A 21490-nucleotide genomic window follows, 5' to 3' on the forward strand; every position below is an offset into this window, starting at 1 on the left:
ACGCTTTTATCCTGTAATTAAATTGCCCACTTTTTCTCTTAAATAATGTTGATCATCCTGTTATTATTATTTTTTTTTTACAGGAATACAAAACAAATACTCTTATATAAATATTGATTCTTCAAAAGCACAAGAATATTCAATATAAATTCTAACTCTCTAAACGCATTTTGAAAAAAAGTACAACAGACTTCTTTGACTTCATTTTTGTCTGTGTTTGAGAGAGTAACTATACATTTACTTGGGTAACTTTGAGGTACTAGTACTACACTTAGTGCTGCTTCACACTTCTAGTCCTCTACAAGTCAGAGGGTTTGAGTTCAAAAGGGGAAATATATTAATATTTATAAGTTGTGCCCGTAATAGTTTGTGGTGCCAGTTTGAATTCATCTCTATATTTTCTTTATGTAACTTGTGTATATAAATGAGAAGTGATGTTACACACACACACACACACACACACACACACACACACACACACACATACACACATACACACGCGCACACACGCGCACACACGCGCACACACACCCTCCAGGAGAGAGAACAAAGCCCTTTTTCTCTTAAACTGGGCCGATGAACAAAAGACTCAGTTTCAGCAATCTTCAAGTTTTTATTTGTTTACAAAGTTAAGATTGCAATTTCATATAGTCCTTCCTTTAATGAGTAGAAAACCTTTTTAAAGAATTAGTCGAAAGGCACAAATTTTACAATATATACATTTGGATCTAAATTATAAATATATAGAAAACAAAAGCACAACCCAGAATAAAAGTGCTGAACACAGTTTCTTTTTTTTTCTTTTTTTTTTTACAGAAAAAATAGGCTTTGTTTAAAAATACATACAATCAGTAGCATGTTTTTTGTTTCATTTTTTTTGTTAGCAATAAATTATTTTTTTTTCGAGGGTGATAAACATGTATGTAATATGGTGAAGAAACGAGGAAAGATGGTTACAGTATACACAGAGCTATCCATCAAAGATCAGAGAAAACAACAAGCTGGCAATGCTCAATCATAACCCACAAGAGAACAGTAACTTGATTATGCCATTCTTAGTGCAAAAATGATAATGAAACGATAAACTACGCTAAATACTACGAATCTTACAACAAAAAAGCTTTTTCGTCCTAAAAAAAAAAAAAAAAAAAATGCGGCCGTATCCCTCAAATGCATAAAGCTTTATTTGTGCGACTACAACACAAAAGGCAAATCTTTTTTTTTGCAAGACTGATGTCTCGGAATGTGCCCGATGAGGAATATTAAAAAAAATTAAATTAAAAAAAAGCGACATTATTGAGGGTAGGAAAAAAACAAACATGCTATACAATAAAGAAGCTGCAAAAAATAAAAAAAGGATGTGAGATCCTCCATTGAGTCTGAACGCCTGCGACACTGAAGGTGAAGGCTTTGGATAAGATCAATCGCACACATCAGCGTGCCGACAGACTCCAGGAAAAAAAAAAGAAGAAAAAAAAAGAATTAAAATGTCCAACACAGACGAATACTGAAAACAGAAGAAAATGTATGTTCCTCAAAGTAAAAGAAAAGGAACCAGCCGTTGATCTTTGCCCTAAGAAGGCATAAACATTTAGAAATCACTGACATGTTCACAAGGACACACAACAAACCCGTCACATTGAGTCTAGAACATAAATACAGCAAGAGTCACAGCACAGAGTTAAGAACAGAGGAGCACTGGTTAGTTTCACCACGGTCACGAGGGGGAACCTATTATATATTTCTGCTGAGCGCCTCTTGTAGGGTTCTTCTTCCTGAGATTGACAAAAGGTCTGATATCGATAACGTTTTCGTGGGGTGTGTGTGTGTGTGTGTGTGTGTGTGTGTGTGTGTGTGTGGGTGTGTAGGTGGAATACTTTGGTATCTCTCTGAACTAGGAGTCCCGACGACGAAGGAAAAAAAAAAAAGGTCTACGAGTTGGAGAAACAGTTCTGCTCGACGGAAGCGAAACTGAAATGAGCAGAAATATATATATTTATGTATATATATTAAACAAAAAGAAAGGATCCAGACACTGTACAGCAGTACAGAACAGTGCAATCTTATTTGGTGGCAGATTATAATAGAATTTGTTTTATAGTAAAATCTTGCAAACTAGAAACTTCCCTGACCAAACATTTCCGTTGACTATTCTAAATAAGCAGGATAACGTAATCTAAAATCTAAATATCCCTTAAATATAAATAACAATGACTTTTATAATAACGATGACTAAAACATCAAGAGCGCATCGCGCCCGTCCCGTGAAAACGTACTGTACAAAAAAGAAAAAGAGAGGAAGAAAGAAAGGTTTTTATGCATTTTTAAGAATCTGTTCAACTAAAAAAAAAAAGAAGAAGAAAGGACTATGACGTCATAATCATGCGACGGACCCACAAAGCTTTGCCTGTTGAGGGTAAACAGTACTTCGGCATTTTCTGTCTCACAACAAATGTAGAACATGTTTTTTTTTATTGCTTTTTGATCACTTGAACGTATCGCGGCATTTCCATGTCACGGACCAACAACATACAGTGCATGTTTTCACACAAAGATGGCCGGCTCTCACAGGTTTTGTGTGTGTTTGTGTGTGTGTGTGTTTGTTAAATATGTATTATCATACACAGTGTGAACATCACGAATCTGCACACACTTTTTTTTTTGTGTTTTCTTTTTTTAAAGTCTCGACGCCGGAAAATGGGGGAAAAAATATTTCATGAGAATTATTTTTATTTAGTTTTTTCTTTCAGCCCTCAAGACAATAAAAACCTTTAAAATTCTTTGTCATCCACCGTATTTAAAAAGACTTTTTGTTGGTCATGACACAAAAAACAACAACAACAACAACAACAAAAGCACTCGAGACCTTCCTGAGAAATTCAATATCCGATCAAACCAGGAGTCGCATCGCTAAATGTTATCGTCAGCTTTGAAAAGAAGGGAAACAAAACATTTTTGGACATTTTTTTTCATCCATGCTGCTCACTAATCCGCGCCGTACTGACCATGTAGCATATTGTCGCACCAACAGAGGACAGAAAGACACAGAAAGAAAAAAAAGGACAAATCCGCTGCTACACAGACAATCACACGAGCACAGACGGGCCGCATGGAGGCTTCTTCCTGAAACCCGCCACCAGCATAGTGTAACACAAACAACGACCGAAGAGGGGGGAGGGGCTAAACGTTTAAATACAAAATATACCGTGTTTAAATTAAAATGCAAAAAAAAAAAAGAACAACGCTCAAGAGTACAAATCTATACATTAGGCTACATGGATTCTTAAAGACTGCATTTATAGATTTCTCCAAAAAAAGGCACTGTTTGCAACAGCAGACTGCTCTTCCTCTCCCTTTTTTCCTCACACTAGTGTTCATACAAGCAGGGAGAGAAACAAGAGGGAGCATGAAGAAGAACGAAAGACGACGACGAAAACTGAGGCATTTCATGGCTTATCAGCTAAAAGATTTCCTCTGAATTGCGGAGGGGCGGTTTCTCTTCTTTCCCCCTCCTCATCTTCCAGTTGGATGCTATCTTTTTGTTTCACTCGGACCCGAGCCCCTTGCATACGGCCCCGCTGGAGTCGAGACGAACGGCCATGAAGCAGAAGTAACAGTAAAAAGCAAAAGTCTAAAAAGATGTGTGTTTTATTTTTTCTTAAAAACAAACAACCTGGTGAAAGGCCTTTTTAGAGCTTCCAGCAACTTCCACCAATCATACCTCGTGAAATCAGCAGCGGGAGGTTTGTTAAAAGATTTCCACACACCTTCGATAAATGAGCTTTTTTGTTTTGTTTTGACAGCTCGTATGTTCAATAAAATACAGTTATCGCGTTTTTTTTTTTGTCTTTTTGTTTTTGTTTTACAGCTGCCTTTCGATGTGGAGGACGCACTCTGGTGCAGGAATCTGATAATGATGGAGCCCGCTGTCGCCATAAAAAAACAAGCCTCGAGCAGGTGAACGCTACAGGTGGGTAAAAGAGGAGGGTGAGCCGAGCGCAGGACAGGCAGTGACGTGACTATAGGCCCTGAGGAAGGGGAGGGAGTAGGTCCGAGGTTGCGATCATAAGACAGCAGCAAACAAGACAAAATCTGCTTTCAAAAGAAACAAAACAATTACCTAAAAAGAGGAGAAAAAAACAAAAACAAAAGTCCTAGACGAGCTGCCGCCGCTCGGGCTCTCAGTCTTGTTGCCGGTACTTAATGACGGACGAGCGGTCCGGTCCCTGCAGCATGCTGTTCAGGGCCTCGCGGACGTCCAGGGTGCCGGAGTGGCCGTTGGGCAACGGTAGCGAGTCCGGCTGGGGGAGGAGATAGTTGGAGGAGAAGCGGGGGGAAGAGTTGGAGAACAGAGAGGAGGACGAGGACGGGCTCGAGAAGAGGGACGAGGAGGAGGAGGCGGGCAGGAGGCCGGCGGCGGCGGAGGAGGACGAGGAGGAGGAAGGGGCGTGCGGGATCAGGTTGTTCGTGGTGGAGGACGCGGAGGAAGAGCAGGAGGAGGTAGAGGACGACGGGCTGGCTTTCTGCGTGAGCATCGGTGGGGAGAGGGGCAGGTCGAATAAATCCAACAAGTCTTGGTGGTTGTTGGCCAGCAGGTTGTGGTTCTGGTGCTGCTGCTGCTGCTGCTGCTGCTGCAACAAGAGCGGCTGCTGCATCACGGCGGCGTGCCCGCCGGCGCCGGGCGCGGCGGTCTGGGCGATCAGAGACTCCAGGTTGAAGTCGTCCCCGAACGCGGCGGAGTGATTCGCCAGCGCGTCCAGGCTCAGCCCCGCCTCGGTGCTGTCGGGCGACGGGGACGGCGAGCCCACCGTCAGGTCCAAGATCTCGTCCAGGGGACTCTTGGAAGACGAGGCGCCGGGGGACGGCGCGGCCGGGTGGAGCGGGAGCGGGAGCGACGGGCTCTTCAGCGGCGGGAACGGCGACGCGAAGGACTGGGGGTAGAACTGGGAGAAGTTGGAGCGGATGCTGACCGTGTTGGGGACGGAGCCCCGGTTGGCGGCGGCGTTGGCGGCGGCGCTGGAGTTGTTGGCCCAGCTGTTGTGGGTCCTTTGCTGCGTTTGACTGGGGTTTCTCTGCAAGGACAGCAGGGGTAAGTTCTGCCGCTGAGCGGACTGGTTCTGGGCCTGCAGCCTCTGCAGCTGGGAGACGCTCCCAGATTGCGTCCTTTGCAGCGAGTTCGGGTTCAGTTTGTGTTTGATGATCTGACTCTGGGCGAGCGACTGCGCCAGCGACTGGTTGAGCATCGGCTTCTGGTTGAACAGGTTGGCCAGCAGGTGTTTGTTCTCCTGCTCCATCTTGCGCGCGCGATCCTCGGCCAGCCGCCGGTCCGCCGCCTGCTGCTCCCTCTCCTTCCGCCGGCGCTTCACCTCGTCGTCCATTTGCAGCAGCTCCTCGCGCACGCGGGCCACGCAGTTCTCCGGGATCTTGATGCCTGGAACGGGGAAGAGGAGCACGGCGATGTCGCGGTTATCCGGGGGGTAAATACTCAAAAAAGAGCTTTATTTAGAAAGTTAATTGTTAACTAAACACCTCAATAGAGAAGTTCTGATGCAACTTTTCCTTCCCTGAACTTGCTTTTAACACAACTTCTCTTCTCTATGTGATATGATAGCTATCCTTTTGTAAAACATGAACAAATGCATACAGATAATTATTGCTATAGAACTTTGTTATGTCATCAGTGTAAAATAGTGCAGAATAGACGACAATTTACTCCATTTTCCAAACATGTGATGATCTAAACCCAAAGGTTTAGGCCTGAATGTGCACAACGGAGATAGCGGCTCCACTTTTTTACGACTCTAAAAATACATAAACACAGGATGCAAGTATATATATATATACACACACATTTACAGTATGTGTGAAGTGCACAGAGAAATAGGGTTGTTGGGTTTTCCCAGTTGTCGAGCTGCATTGCAACATGTTGTGCGTCTGGGTGTCACTGTGGCTCTCACAGGAGTTCATAACACAAGTCAGCAACATTTTCATTTCCACAATTTGTCATAAAAAAGAAGCGTCAGCTCTTTAAAAGCATCTCATCATCAAAACAACTGACGTCCGGTGGTTCAAATTCACATTTTAAAGCTATTTTTTGTACCGAATATTCCTGCCAGTGTTCTTTTGAAACCGCCAGTCAGCGATGTGTGCGATGTGTGCGATGTGTGCGCACGGCGTGAGTGCGACGGACTCGTACTGACCGACTTGCTTGTTGTGGTGTTTGGTTTTAAGGCGGACGATCTGCAGGATGCTGGAGCTGGTGAGCTCGGACACCACGTCGGAGACGCGCTTCCACACGCGCAGCAGGGCGCCGCACAGCATGTGGTACTGACGCAGGCGCATGCCCTGCAGACACTCCTGGCCTTCCTCGATTTTCTTACACTTCCCATTCCTAGGGAAAAAGAGACAGGAAAAAAAAGTTTCACTCTCAGAAAGACCAGATGAATGTGCCGCAACTCTGTCACGGTGTTCATCCTGTACACAGGACATCGATATGGCTTCTGGATGTTTTGTTAGTGGGAGTTTTTCCTCATACGATGTGAGGTCGTACGTGTACTTATTGTGATTTTGGGCGACACTAAATCAAATGAAATGAATGGCAGTTACTCGCCAACCGGACGACGAGGTCACGTGTCGGACTTGCTGGTTATTTCTTCACGACTTAGGAGTTCTCAGGTGATCCGCAAATCCTCCAGGAACGGCACCTGACCTTTAATCCACCCCTCCCTCCCTTCATCCCTTCCTCCCTCCCTCCCCCGGCTGACTGCTGCTAACGAGCAGCAGCCTGATTGGACGCTTTGAGGCCATTAATCCAGAGGGACAAGGTGGACGCCTGCTTACCAGTTGGCATGGCTGCACTTCTTGAAGGAGAAGTTGAACTGGTTCTCCCAGCTGTCCCGGGCTTCCTCTGGAGTCACCTGGAGAGAGAAAACAAAATAAAATCAGCAAAAAGGACTTCACAGTTTGATGCGACGACTTGTTTTATACCTGTATCTCAATAAAAAGACTAATAAAAAAGGAAATGTGTTCAGTGGCCTCATTGTTTTCATGACTCTGTCCTTCACATAGGGAAGTGACACAGGTGCAGCTTCAGTAAAATGTTTTGTCAATGAGTTCATTGAGTCTGTAATCTTCACATTGGTGCAGTACTCCTCCACGACCACAAGGGGGCATCAGACTCCGCATAAATACTCCAGATAGCAATTTATGAAACAGTCTGATCTCCTCAAATATTGAAACCTTGTTATTTAACTCAAACAAAAGAGATTCATGATGAAGCAACTGCAGCCTGAAGCCATGTATTTGATTTATGTGGTTTGATCTCGCGAGAGTTTTCCAGATAATCCTGTTTTTCTGTCATGATTGATTATTTAGTAACATTTTTGATTATTTTTTTAACCTGACACTACCACTTTGATTTAGTTTTTCCTCAATGAACAGTGTTTTTTAATTTAGTTCCAGTTCATGATAACATAAACCCCGGCATCTAGACGCATGTTGCAGGTACGACTCTGAGCCTCGCCGACCCCTCGACGGGCGGATGGAGTCGGTTACCTTTCGGTAGCGCAGCTGCAGGTTGTCCAGGCTCTCCGGGTGCGTCTGCTTGCCGATGTTGGGCTTGTAGACGATGAGGTTCTTGCCTCGTCCTTGCTCCGCCAGCAGCACGCACGGGTGGTTTCCTCGCAGCTGTGGAGAGAAAAAGAGAGGCATAACGTCTCCGTCTTTCCAGTGGACACGTAATAATAGATCGTATACATGGTCGTGCGTCTGAATGTAGCGGGGACTCACCTTCAGGGACAGGTAGAAACCCTCATCGGGGCTGCTGAGCTTGAGCGACCGGTTGTAGGCCTCCTCCCATGGCATGCCTCGGTCCACGCTGATCTATAGGGGGCAAAAAGGATCAGAGGCTAAAGATCAGAGACTAAAGCGTGTGCTGCGAAAGAGGTGGGAACCAAGCGGCTCGGCGCACTGCCACCCTCCGAGGGTGAGACCCAAAAGTATTAAAAGACTACTTTTAGAGGAACTAAAGCGGCGTGACATGGGGCGAGGGCTGCGCGGTGGTCACAGGGGTGAACGCACTCTGCAGGTCAGTGTGCCCGCCTGTCTCGCCAAAAAAACCCTGAAAACAAACACAACCCGTTGTTGGTTTTGTCTCCCTGCGACGACTTTCACTCGTTGGATGGAAAGAATGAAATGCAGAAAAAAAAAGCTACACGCCTGTGTCTCCACAGTAAATCATCTGTCGAGTGGTTTTCTTCCCCCTCTCTCTCTCTTTAACTGATGCCCTCTCAGCTTGTGCGATCCGTCTCTGTCTTTCTTTAAAATGAGCGGGGAAGCCGACAGCAGAGTATCTTTACTTTTAAAATATCGAAAAACAAAAGAGGAACGCTCTCTTCACTGTGTCCTAAAAATGATCCTGGCATTTCCTTGTTTTTAAGAATGAAGCAGTAGAGGAGTTAAAGCAGCGGCGCTGTGTGTTTGACCAATTAGCGACCACAACATCCCCGCTCCCTCCGAAGGTTCCTATACTTTCAGAAAGGGACTTTTTTTCGGGCGGTAAAATGTCCCCGGAGTTTAATTCACAGCCTGATCCCTGCGGCTGGAGTTCCTTCAAAAAGTTTCAGTCGTGGTAAACGGGCTCTTTAGTTAAAACCACATACCTGCAGCACACGACGCTCACACAACCCCTCCCCCTCCCCTCTTTACCCGCCGAACTGGTCCGAGCCGTGTGCCGCATTCTGCCGGCTCGAAAAATGTCAAACGCAGCCGACAGCTAAGAAGCAGAAGATATCGGGTAATTATCCTGTTCCCACCTGCCACCGGTGTGTCTGCGTGGGGCCCCACCCTCTCGGCCCCGGGGCTAACTAAGCCTGTGTGATAACAGTCTTATACTCCGGCTGGCAAAAGGACATCAATCACCATGTGAAGCGCAGAAGTAGCTACTTGAGTTACCTCTGATGGCTGCAGGTCACGTGCAACAAATCTCACAGTTGACCCGGCGGGTCTCTTTGTATGGCGGAAAACTAAGCGGCGCGCAAAACCTCGCGGAAAATTCATAGTCCTTGGTATTTGCTGGTTAATCTGTGGAGATTGCTTAGCCGCCGTTAAATGTGAACTTTGTTTTATTGCTTTGGTCTACTGGGAGCTTCCGAGCCAGGCTGGATTTAACTGAGCGAGCGAGATTTGCATTTTCTTTTTTTTTGAGGGGATTCATGGATATTCATAGAACGCCTTCTGGTCGGTGGCGTGTGATGCCTGGAGATCAGCCTGGGCCCGTACGTGCGACTCGGCTCACCAGGCTGCGAGTTGCCCTCCTCATGGCGGTGCCGATCTCTCCTTGGTTTTTGCAACACACGCGTCTTTTTTTTTTTGCTAGAGCTGGACGTTGCAACGTGACTCCAGATATACGGTGAGGATATTTTTGCTGAAATGGAGGTGATGCCTGCCTTACCTTATAGAGAACAACCTGTCCGTCCTGAGGATTTCCAACCGTCATGAAGGTTTCCTGCTTCTCCTCGTAGATCTCATCGTTACCCGGGGCAAGATCTGTCAGAGACGCGAAGAAGAGAGAGAGAGACAAGAATAATTACTCTTTACGACTTAATTACTTCGTTTAAAAAAAGAAAAAAAGAAGCAATCCCCTAAGGGCCAATTGCAATCTCATCTACGGTATGTTGACAGACAATTATTTGAAACATGAACGCCTTCTGCGTTTGTATTTCACAGATTAAATGTCTCTAAAAACCCCCGCAAAACCTCCATACCTAGGATCCCCATGTCATATTTGCCCTCCTTCTTATCCTTCTCGATCAGGTAGTCAAAGTTGTCCGTGAAGTACTGGAACAGATAGTTCTGCTTGTGGACCTCCAGGCCCAGGATGCGGTTCAAGAACTTGGTGATGCTGCAGTCTGGGGAGAAGAAAGACGACGGCGACGCAGAACGGTTACTCGTTTTGAGACGACGCGTGGACAAAAGGACACAGCCGACATTTTGAAGTAGACTGGGTTTGATATTTTTCACCTCGAAATGGATAGTTTGTTTGCACGAGGTACTTATACACAGTCGGTGTATTACTACCGACAGCAGATGGTGGCCGGCACCCCTCACATTTGGAGAAACACACAAGTGTAAAAGTGCGGGAGCAAATGAATGTATCTAGATCCATTTAGGTGTGCGCTATATTTAGAATATTTCCATCACTTTGCCTTGCCGTATGACTCCCCTCTCTGACGGGGAACTGAACCCATTTAGTATCCATCAATGCTCTCTACAAAGCTGCGAGACTCCATTGACAAAAACAGTAATCTAACAGAAGACAGACGTTGTTCGTCTACAGCTGCCGCGATGTGACCTGGATTTCATCAACTTCACACATTTGAGGAAATAAAATCACAGAAGTTGCCGGTGATCGGTTCCTTAGTGAGCGTTATTTTGAGTCTTGTGGCTTTGAAGAGAGCAAAGATAACAGCTTCAGTTCCCGGTTGTAAATGGCGGTCTGACAGCAAGTTAAAAGAGGTGAAAATTATCCAAATGTAGCGTACGCTTAAACTAATATTGATGTTTTTAATGCCTCTAAAATGTGCCACAGCAGTGCGTTGCTTCGCTCCTCTACTGCGGGTGAATACACTGGGTACAGATCACAAAACCTCACCTCAAAAACAGCCGAACTAACTCTTTAAAAGTACAATAAGCCCGCATGCCTCTTGGGTACTCTACCTTTCTCAGTATTGATCCCAAAGCGCGACTCCCTGCAGAAGATGCCCACGTCCATCATTCCAATTTTCATGTCTGAAAAAAAGAGGAGACGTTGTTGTTTCTACGGCTCAATCGCATGTGAACTTGGGTTGAAGATGTTCTGCGTTGACAGTCAGAAACAGACCTCTGAAGAACATGGCTTCGCCCGCAGGGTAGCCTTTGGGAGGGGGCACCTTGTTCTCTATGTGGCCGAGGATTGCTTTGGTGATCTTATCGAGAGCCTTGGTACCGTACTGCAAGAAAGAAAAAGGTGGTACGTGTCATTGTTAGAGATGAATTCTCTCGGAAAGGCTCATTCAGCAACAGCGAGAATCCTGCACATGCGCGGATAAAAGAGCTTTGCCTACCTTGTTCTCAAAGTTGTACTTGCTCAGGTCTCTGGACTCGGTGGCTCTTCGGTCTCCGTGGGTCAACGCTCCCTGCAAAGTGGATTAGCGACAGCGTTATTATTCGCATTAGCGGCATTAAAGGGTTCAGAGCCGCCGGAGGACAAAGTGACGTGGGTCGACTCCGCCGCTCGCTAACGATCATCGATACCTGACTTCACCGCTCGGCCTCGACACGCAAGGGGGATTAGTACAACTCCCTCTCATTCCTAAATCCTGCTCTTTTTAAAGTATTTAAAGTGAATATTGAGTATTTCACACTGTTTGCAAGAACATCAACCTTTTTATGACTGGGGCGAAATACATATATCACCACTTCATATGAATGTTTGTCATCCACTTTTAATTATTACTTGAAAATCAAATGAGGTGGTGGATGAAGTATTTAGCTTCTCTACTTGATTAAGTACTTGTATTAGATTGTGAAAATACTCCACTTGAAGTAACAGTACGGGCGCTAGCAGGCGCTAGCAGGCGCTAGCAGGCGCTAGCAGGCGCTCGGCTCTGAAGGAAACAGAAGTGATCCGGTGTTTTTTTGAGATTTGAATGGTCTGTGGTCACTTTAGAAATTGCAATGCCGGGTTTATGTAATATTCCAGCCCGTGTTTTACTGTCTTCCATACAAGTTCAAATGAACTGTGAGGAAGTTCAAGGGAAATTTAGAGACTTGTCGCCAGCTTCTGGCTCCGCCCACACAGAAGAATGCCTTGAGATACCAAAACAAAAAGGAAGGTCTTTGCCAAATATGACATCACAGCTGATTTGGAGTCAGACGGTTGCAAAGCTATTCAGCAACACTGTGTGTGTGTGTGTGTGTGTGTGTGTGTGTGTGTGTGTGTGTATCGGTTTCAGTCAGACATGATGGGACCTATTCCTGATGCAGATTTACCGAACGCGGCTGGCAAACGCTTGAATGATTTCCTGGAACCACGATCCCAAAAGCGCCTTCCCTAGCGTTTTCCCAAAAGAACTGTCATGCTGTGTCACGATGGAAACACATGACCGCTTCTGCTGAAACGAATGGGTAATTGCGGAAAATAAACGTGGCGTTATGAATGATCAACACCGGCCCCGTTCCTGCCTTTTCTGCTCGTTCAGTTTTTCCGTCATTGTGCCGGAGACGGGGAAAGACCAGCCATCTCTTTGGGGTTTGAGGAGAAAAACGTTGATGTAACCGAGAATAAAAGAGACTCCGCCTCTCGGGCTCGGGAATACCAAAGGAAACAAACAGGAAGGGCAGAGGGTGAGGGCCGGGTGAAGAGGGCAAGATGGTCTAAAAAGTGGGCAGAGTCGCTGGCAAACCAGAGAACAACAATCAATAAACACAAGTCCTCTTTGTTTACAGTCAGAGGATTCTTCTCACACAAGGACAACAAGAGGAAAAGGACTATTTCCCCCCATGAGACAGATTCATCTCAGTTAAAAGGAAGCGATTGAGGGACAAAATAAAAAGGGCAATGCAACACACACACAAACATACACACAGAATATAATATTTACCAGGCTCTCTAGTCTTTTAGCCACAATGGAGGCAAAACGTCTCTCCCCAGCCAGCTCCGAGATGAGGAAGATGTACTCCGGGGCCGTCACCTGATTGGACCGATGGGTGCGACCTGGGAAAGAGACAATTTATCCATCTTGTGGCGACCACACACATGGAAAACACTCAGATCTCTCACATCTAAAAGACAAGGTGGCACAAGTCACAGTTATGAGATGTAATTTACTCACGATGTGCACAGAGCAGCGCACGGCGAACTGTAGCCTCTGCATTTAACCTTTAATCCTCGTATTATATACAGAATATATTCAGGGGTCCTGAAGGCACCTTAACAGCTCCCTTGAGGCACACTAGCACCTTTCGACTGAGCTCCTGCCGCCCTCGTGCATTATTCTTTTATTATGTCCGATAAAAGAGCATTTTCCTTCATCTTGAGACACCTCATATGCGAGCGAGACAGCAAGTCTCCTCTTCGTTACTGTAAACGAATGTTCTGGATGCACTTAAGCCTCGACAGTCCTTGTAGTGCAGGCAGACGTATAAAAGTCTCCCAGCAGGGAATAATTTACTCTTTTTTTTTGCACACGCGCAAAAACACCACCACAACCGCTACCACTCCATCGCTGTCGTGAGATCAGATATCCTGACTCACCGAATTGCTGAATGGCCCGGTCTGCGCTCCAAGGCAGCTCCAAGGTCATGTGGACCCTGCGCCTCTGGTTTTTCACTCGCTTGTCCGCCTGCAGGGAAATCCCAGAGCTGGCCGCCTCCGAGATGATGGCCACGAACTGGGGAGAAGAGAGGGTTCGGGTTATCGGCGGGGATCTCATTGACCGTTTCAACAAAGACGTAACATTTCATTAAGATATGGATCGTTTTCCCCCGCCGAGTCACGCATCGATTTGATTGGCGACTCTGACCTTCTCGGCGCCCATGAAGCGATCCTTCTCCTTGATGTTTATGTGGTCGATGGTGAGACCCTGCTCGGCCCGGGACTCGTAACGGACGCTGCCGTCGGGGCGCCGCACCACGCGACCCTTACGACCAGTCATCTGCGGGAGAAATACGATTCTCACGTTGTCGCATTTTTTGCTCATAAAATAACATGAATGTGTATTTATGTGACTTTGATTCAGGCGGAGAACATTGTGTGAATCCATCCGGCACTATTTAAGCTTTTGAGATGCGTATGGCTGGCTGAGCTCGGTACCTCTGAGACTTTATCTGGTCCTCCAAACTTATCGATGAGCTCGTCCAAGGTGTTGAGAGGTAGTTCTTTTCCCAGTATGGCTATCTTGTTGAGGAGGCTCTGCTTCATCTCCTCTATCCTGGCTGTGAACGGGGAAGCAGAGGGGACATTAACCTTGTTAAGAGCACGGCGACGTATTGGGGGCCACCGTTAGTTAAAAAATAAATACATTTCAGAGCCGGGGGACAAGGTTTATATTCTATTAAGTCGTAAATTTACGAGAAAGAACTCTGAAATAGTGCAAAAGAGATCGTCTCTGCTCTGAGGGAGGCGAGATATTAATTTCCCTACAAGGGTCACAAAAACAACAGGGCACGAAAGGTAGTTTCAGTGTCTAGACGCGCATCTAGGCCGCACACGCCCACTGAGGCTAAGGTATCTCCCCGATGACAAACAAACCAAAGAAAATAAAACATCGCCCTACCCGCCTGGCAGCTAGTGTGGTTGACAAAGATGACGTCATCGTTGTCGAGCAGGGAGTCCGGTGAGGAGTTGGAGTCCGTGTCCATGCCATCCGAGTCGCTGCTGCTGTCGTCGCTGATGTTGATCACGCCGCCGCTGTCCACGGTGTGCTTCGGTACCTTGGGCTGGCGACCTCGAGGCTTCCCTGATCGGACGCCGCGACACGATTGTTAGAGATTAGGAAGCGAGAAGCGCAGCTTTAAGCCAGCACTTTTTGTGACGTCGTTCAATGACAAGGCCACGAAATACAGACGCAGATAAAAAGTAGTGCAAACAACGAGATACCCGCTAACATATGAGCAACACTCGGTTGATTAAAGACTGTGAGGGAAAAGGCATGTCAGCACTGGCTGCACACAATACGAGTCAAAAAACAACTTTGGGAACTCTTTCAGTACTATTTAGAGTGCACATGCCGACTGGTTTTCACTTACGTTTTCTCTTAATTCCCGGCGCTTTCTCTCTCCTCTGTTTCTCTGAAGGGAAATGCTTCGTTACGAGAGACTGGAATACTCCCCTGAAGGAAAGAGGAAGAGAGAGGGGGACACTTTTATTCTGCCAGTAAAGCAATTAGGACAACACACGGCAGTTGAGACATTTACACAGTCGAACATGTGTGTGTGTCTAATATCCTCAACCATGCAGGCCTGTCTGCTGTGTGACGTTTGCAGTCGAGCAAGGTCAGAGCACTTAGTACCTGCATCCTCCCTTTCCTGTTTTTCTTGCTTTCTAGCAGCTAATAACGCCAGAGATTGTTTGGTTAAATTGAGCACAACCGGCGAGGGCCGTCACATCATGACCTGAATACTTATTATTGCAAAGAATGTACGCGTTGAGAGCACGTTCTCCTCGTTGATGAAGCAACAAAATGAAATGGGAGGAAAAAACCTCACAGCCTGCAAATAGACGGCAAGCGTTCAAGGCACGGTTAAAGGTAGGATTTCAGACAGTGCTGTAACCCAGTGAAAACATTTAGTCATTTCTGTGAATATTCTTTTAAATGAACCAGGGGCAAGCAACCGAAGGCACAAAAAAAACCCAGCACACGAGCAATAGGTGTGCAAGAGAGAGAAGTGCCCTCGCCAGATCTCTTTCACAGCCGTCTGCAGCTGCCTGGCCTGTTATTTACGGTAGTTTGATTGATATCCCCCCCCTCCACCACCTGCCCGACTGTGCTTCTCTTTGGCCAGTAATCGTTGCCCTCTGCGCCGAATATTTTAGGTTTATTGCTGATGAACAAGAATGGGGGGAAGAGGGTTAATGATTTCAGCTTAGATGCGGATGGCCGCCTTCCTCGTAAAGTGCTCTCATATATAATCATAATGCCCTGAGTAATGGGAGAAATGTCTTCTTGTAAATGTTGCTATATGGAAGAACGTTTAAATTGAGGTGCCCGTGATTAAACTTACTGTTAAGCTTAATGTTGATTGAGCACACTGATTAACACTCGTATTAAAATGGCACTTTGTATCATAAAAAAGGTTGACGGACCCTGAAATAAACCTATTAACCAATTTAGAAACACGCTAAACAGAGAAAATATATTCATTTTCGCTCACTCTGCTGCAGAGACAAATCTGTCGAGCTGTCCGTCGTTCTCATCCAGGACTTCTCTGGTCCGGGACTCTCCGGTCGACTGCAGCCCGATAACGATGCACTGTGGTGGAGGTGAAACAAGTGAACATCAACAACCCTAACAAGCCTACTGCTTCACCTGGACTCACGATGGCACATATTATATCATCCTTGTGGAAACAACTAAAATGCATCGACTTAACACGCGCAAAATAACATCCTAATGCGAGTATTGCTAAGAAATAGCATCCAAAAACTGCAGGAAAAGCTAAATATTAGCAAAACAATATGCTTCAAAACAGTTGTACATTGCACGAAGGGAAAAAACATCTCTGTCCTTGCAGTTGTCTCCACTTGGATCTTCTTCCGGGTCATTTATTGTCCTCTAGATTACACATGCTATAATATGACTCAGGGTTCAAGAGTGTGTTGCGCTGACTGACCTTTCCGGCCAGCAGATCTTTTTGGGCCAGCTCCACCAGGCAGCGGACCTTGGCGGCGATGCAGAGGTATTTGAAGAAGCGCTGGTGAGACGACCAGAACTGCCCCCACAGGGACTTCCTGCTGACCAGGCCCAGCTCATCGGCCGCACGCATGAACACCTGCAACGCCTCCGCCCACTGGACACACAATCCAGATGTGTTAAGTCACTTGTGTGCGCGACAGTGTGTTTTCTTTCAATGTCCTCACACGATGCCATGAGCAGAGACGCAAACGGAACAGACGGCGGCGCGACGCTCACCAGTTTGGCAGCTTTGTTGTAGACCAGTTTGAAGTCGCTGTCCAGCCCGATCTCCTCGACGCGGAACGACACCCCCGAGAAGCTCAGCTGCCGGGCGATGTACATGCCGCTCACTTTCATGTCCATGGCGACGATCTCCATGGCACCGACACCTCTGTTTACAAACAGCGGATAAATTATTCAACTTACACATCGAGGACGGCCGTAACCTGCAAACCGATTGCACGCTATTTTTCTCAGCGAGCACATGGAACATTTCGAAGATATGCAGCCGTGTGATTGGAAGGCTCCCGGGGAAAAAAATACACAACGCTTTTGGGAGGTAAACTCGGCAACGGCGTCGCCCTACGAACCTCTTCTCGATGGCGTGCAGGAAGTCTTCAAAGACCCTGAAGGGCGTGCCCTCACCCCAGATTCCCAGGCGGCTCATGTAGATCATGTTCTTTGGCTCAGAGGCACCTGAGATAAAAAAAAACGAATATTACATTTTCTAAAACCCTCTCTTAAAATGCATCACGCGTATCGAGTGTGTGTGTGTTTGTTTGTGCGTCGGCCTACCCGTGGCACTGGCGTACACCACTCTGGCCCGCGGCAGCTTGTTTTGCAGGTCGAGCACGGCCTTGCCCATCTTCGTAGAAGTGGCATTCTTGGCTTTGTGGCATTCGTCAAAAATAATCTATCAAGGGGGGAAGGTCAAGGGCAAACAACGCAGACACGGACGACAATTTGTGTTCGAAAAAAACTGTTGAATGTGAGGGGGCTCGTCGAAATGAAAGGATACAACGCCATCAAAGTCTGGCTTGCACCAGTCCAGGATCTGTTTGAGTCTCGTCCGGTGCTGCCCTCCTGCCTGGCTCTCTCCAATCAGCGCGGAGTAGGTTGCGAACAGGACTCCTTCTGAGGTAGCGGTGTCTCCATACTTAATCTACAACAACAAGCCAAAGCGTTCAAAAGCGTATTTGTGAGATTTACAGCACGCTGTCGCCGAAACACGGCTCGTTTTTTATTTTCTTATTCCCTCTGCTCGTAAAACGCCAATTCCACCTGGGACTCACCTTGTTTAAGGCATGCACGGGGATTTTCAGTGCATCTATGTCTTTGAGATCTCTCTCTGCATCAAATTTCAGGTCATTGGATATGCTGAACCTGAGGGCAGGAGCAGAATACGGGGGTTAGTCTCGGTAACTCAGTCGGCTCCTGCACAGACTAGCCTGGACAAACCTCCCGGCGTAAAAAATGGACGCAAAGCACACGTAGAAATCAGTTACTGAAACCCAAAGAATTGCCGCTATGAGGCTGCACCCAGTGTCTTCTTCTCCATATAAATCTTTGATTGAGGTTTTGACATGTCTGTCATCATAATTTATTAAATTAGTGAGTGCTTTTCTTATGAGATCCACTTTCTTGATGAATATTAACTCGTCAGTGCGGCCAATGTTTTTTTTTGACATGAGGGAAAATGTCGGTTTTGAAAAGATTTAACGCCAGAAAACATAGACTGAAGCAGACTATTTCATCAGATAACAACATGTTGTGAAATGTTGGAAATAACTACGTGTATCTTTTTGAAATGTCTGGACTTTACAACGATCTGGAGTTGTCGGAAACGTTTGGCTCACACGAGTAGAATACTTTTAGTTTGTAACCGCTACTGACGACTTTATTTTCACTTGTCTGTGTTCCATGTGTGTTTGTGGAGAGGCTCACACTCAGTGAAACACGGCAGATGAGTAGAGAAAATACAGAGTTTCAACATCATGAATACAAATATTTAAAAAAAAAAAGATACACCGCATTGAAATGTTGATTTAAATCCGAATCCGAATGTCAACATTATAAGCGAAGCTTCAAAGCTTCCAACTGTTTCGCTGCAGCTCTGAGTTGTTATTTTAGGTTTCAGCGCCCCTCAGATCCCCCCTCTCAGAGTTGTAAATCTCTCTCACCATAGTGATTTCTTCCTTCCCTTCAGGTAGTTCTCCAGTATGATTCCTGCCACCGTGCGTCCCTTCCCGACCCCCGCCCCGTCTCCGATCAGGAAGCCGGCCCTCTGGTTGTTCTGGAGGATGACCTCGTGTTGCTGCGGGGCGCACAAAAGAGCAAACACATGAACAAAGATGCCTGTATAGTCGTAAAAAATAACATTAATAATTTATAGTTACAAAAAAGAATAAGTGCTTTGGAGTAGTGTGTGTGTGTGTGTGTGTGTGTGTGTGTGTGTGTACCTGGCAGGCGTAGATGATGGCCTCTAGCTGCAGAGCAGACAGCAGGCCACACTTAACAGTTGGCTCAGGGATAGACAGGGTGTAAGTGATGTCAGGAGGAGGGACACTGGATAGTGTGTTGGTCTCCACCACTATGTCAGGATGAGAAATTCCTATAGTGGCTGTAAGAAGAAGAAGAAAAAAAACAGAAGCGCAGTTTAAAAAAAGGCGCGTTTTACATGATAGCAAACTGCATGGGTGTTGTGTTAAAGAGGAAAAGCTGGATGTTGACATTCAGTCTAGTGGCCTACATTTGGAAGGTCTGTACTCAGCATATGTGTCTACATGTCCCAGTTCCTCTGTCTCCTCTTCCTCGGCATCCTCTTCCTCCTCTGGGGGTGTCTGGGTTCTCTGAGTCTGGGAACACCAAAGAGACTTAATTCAGAATGAATCCATTAATTAACGATGGCGGTTTTAGTCGGGGTGAGGGTGAGTTAGGAAAGAGACTGTAGCTGAAAGTCAGACGCAGGTATGCGGGTTAGTAAAAAAAAAAAAAAGTTTGAAAAGTTTGCATTTGAAAAGGTGCGTGAAAACCAGCAGCAGCAGAATGAATGACAGCTGTGAAGCACGTTTGCAACTGTAGGCAAAAATAGAGTGCTTTACATATTCAGACAACGTCACAATGTTATCTGAGAAACTGGAAATGCGAAAGGTTTTTGACAGACAGGTTGGTGATACACGGTCTCTTTGCTTTTTACAGAGACTACTCAACAACAAAAAAAGCAATGCAGTGTGTGGAATAATCCATTCTCTGAGTAAAATTGACGTGCAATATGCAGCAACGCTTTCATCATTTGTGGTTATTGTACAGACGAGCTTAAAAAAAAAGAAGCGTGAGCGTTGTAATTTCACCAAAACCCAGGCTGCTACCTTCATGCGCTGCACTCCCAGTTTCAGATTAGTGACATGTCACGCTGCTGCGTAAAACAATGTATAAGCGTCGTCCCGTGTTGCAAACACACAGTGCAGACACAGACAGAGTAAACTGAAAATGTGTGCATTAATGAGCACCGCTGTCGAGTGAGACAGCCGGGTTTCGGTTTTTTTAACGTCAGATTGGAGAGGTGCGTGTGGCTACCTGGAATCCTCCTAAAGGTGGGGTGCTGATAATAGCAGTTATATCATCCAAACTGGCCAAGCCATGAAACCTGCTGGTGCCATTCAGCTGTCAACAAAACATGAAATGAAGAAATACAAAAACACAAAATGAAAACAGTGCCAAATGTATAAGAAAAGAGGAAGACAAAAACAACACGAGTAATCACTGTATGTGTGAGAGTATACGCATATATATATATTTATGTATGTAAATATGAATGTGCATGAGGGCGCGTGGGCACGGACATGGATGTCTGATGGCTCGGCACTCAACAAAATGCAATTTGTTGTCTGGCGGTGAAAAGCAAACGACAACGACAACAAAAGGCAGATAAAGCCGTGTGTATCTGGGGAACATAATGGATGAAATGAGGGCAGAATGAAAAGGAAAACATAAAAGGCTTTCAGACGGCAGAAGAAAATGAATGTTCTCTGATTCGTATCAAAAAGATATCCTTCGACCCGTCTAATTCAAAGAGGACTCAACGGCAACGAGACGACGGAGGACCCACACTCGCTCTTCTTTTAGATCACAGACTTGGGGGGACCACGATGTACTTCAGCTCAAAGAGTCTCTCTGTCCATTAAAATCAAAAGGTGAGTTGTATTTACAGACACTTTTTTGTGTCCTAAAATCAACTTTTGTGTGAGAAATGTGCAACAAAAAGGTTTTCGACAACCGTAAAAGTGGTCAGTCATGTGGAGCCGATGTGATCAAGCCCCCCGAGGGGGTCCGGCCTGACATTCTTCTATTTGAGTGTTTACATTGTGAGGATAAGAAGCGACTGAAATCGATTCACAAGTATATAAAAAAACGCACTCCACAGGCTGATTTCTGTAACTTTGTCAGGTGTCCAGTGATACCATCTGTTGGTGCAGATTCCCCACAAGAGTGGAAGCTCAAAAGGACGCTTGGCTTGGCTTCACTTATGCGATAAGAATATGAGGACGGACTGACATTTTGGAGTTGTTGTGTGAACCTGACCGACGCAACGTCAGGGAGTGTGTGTTTAAAGTACATTAAATAAAGCGACGACTCCATTGAAGCCAAATAACTAAGTGTAGATGGTAGTAATTGTAATAGTTGCGATAAGTGTCAGAGAATTGTTTTATGTCTGATAGTTAAAAACAGATTACAGAGCATTAGCCACAGTCAACATGTTCAGTAACTGATCATGGAAATTAAATTACAGCGATGCAAATCGGGTTAAATCCTTTCCACTCAAAATGAGCGACAGAAAAGAGGGGGGGGGGGGGGGGGGGCTGCGCACAATCAAATTAAATATTAATACAAGAACGCAATTGTTTTCATGTGTATGGATTGCACGGAGGCGTGGGGTTGGAGCGTAGATGCCGTCGGCGCTCGGAGGAATGAACACAAACTCGTGAAAGTCCCATCTGAGAGCGAGAAGTGGCAGAAAGCCAGAACAGCGCTTGTGTTTATGGAGCAGAAGGAGGAGG

General features: G+C 45.9%; 1 protein-coding gene across 3 annotated transcripts in view; it reads right to left on the reverse strand.

The window, feature by feature from the left end:
- Nucleotides 1-705: 705 nt before the first annotated feature.
- The window catches only part of sbno2b (strawberry notch homolog 2b), a 61270-nt gene continuing 40485 nt past the window's right edge, over nt 706-21490 (reverse strand). For 2 of the 3 annotated variants that reach the window (XM_068592901.1, XM_068592902.1), the window contains exons 6-32: nt 20010-20096; nt 19183-19288; nt 18893-19053; nt 18614-18747; nt 17726-17816; nt 17452-17595; nt 17229-17346; nt 17024-17129; nt 16671-16824; nt 16372-16548; nt 15913-16010; nt 14788-14870; nt 14316-14498; nt 13853-13974; nt 13563-13694; nt 13295-13430; nt 12642-12754; nt 11103-11174; nt 10880-10988; nt 10717-10788; nt 9765-9908; nt 9452-9546; nt 7789-7881; nt 7555-7686; nt 6841-6917; nt 6201-6391; nt 706-5431 (exon numbers count right to left, since the gene is read on the reverse strand). In XM_068592901.1, coding sequence (XP_068449002.1) covers nt 4182-5431; nt 6201-6391; nt 6841-6917; nt 7555-7686; nt 7789-7881; nt 9452-9546; nt 9765-9908; nt 10717-10788; nt 10880-10988; nt 11103-11174; nt 12642-12754; nt 13295-13430; nt 13563-13694; nt 13853-13974; nt 14316-14498; nt 14788-14870; nt 15913-16010; nt 16372-16548; nt 16671-16824; nt 17024-17129; nt 17229-17346; nt 17452-17595; nt 17726-17816; nt 18614-18747; nt 18893-19053; nt 19183-19288; nt 20010-20096 — 4380 coding nt within the window. In that variant the 3' untranslated portion in view covers nt 706-4181. The remainder of the gene's footprint in view (nt 5432-6200; nt 6392-6840; nt 6918-7554; nt 7687-7788; nt 7882-9451; nt 9547-9764; nt 9909-10716; nt 10789-10879; nt 10989-11102; nt 11175-12641; nt 12755-13294; nt 13431-13562; nt 13695-13852; nt 13975-14315; nt 14499-14787; nt 14871-15912; nt 16011-16371; nt 16549-16670; nt 16825-17023; nt 17130-17228; nt 17347-17451; nt 17596-17725; nt 17817-18613; nt 18748-18892; nt 19054-19182; nt 19289-20009; nt 20097-21490) is intronic. The other variant, XM_068592903.1, reaches the window with a different exon arrangement.

Source organism: Clinocottus analis, unplaced genomic scaffold (assembly GCF_023055335.1).
Source record: "Clinocottus analis isolate CAN_PGR_092001 unplaced genomic scaffold, fCliAna1.0.p SCAF_28, whole genome shotgun sequence".
Taxonomy (NCBI): Eukaryota; Metazoa; Chordata; class Actinopteri; order Perciformes; family Cottidae; genus Clinocottus; species Clinocottus analis.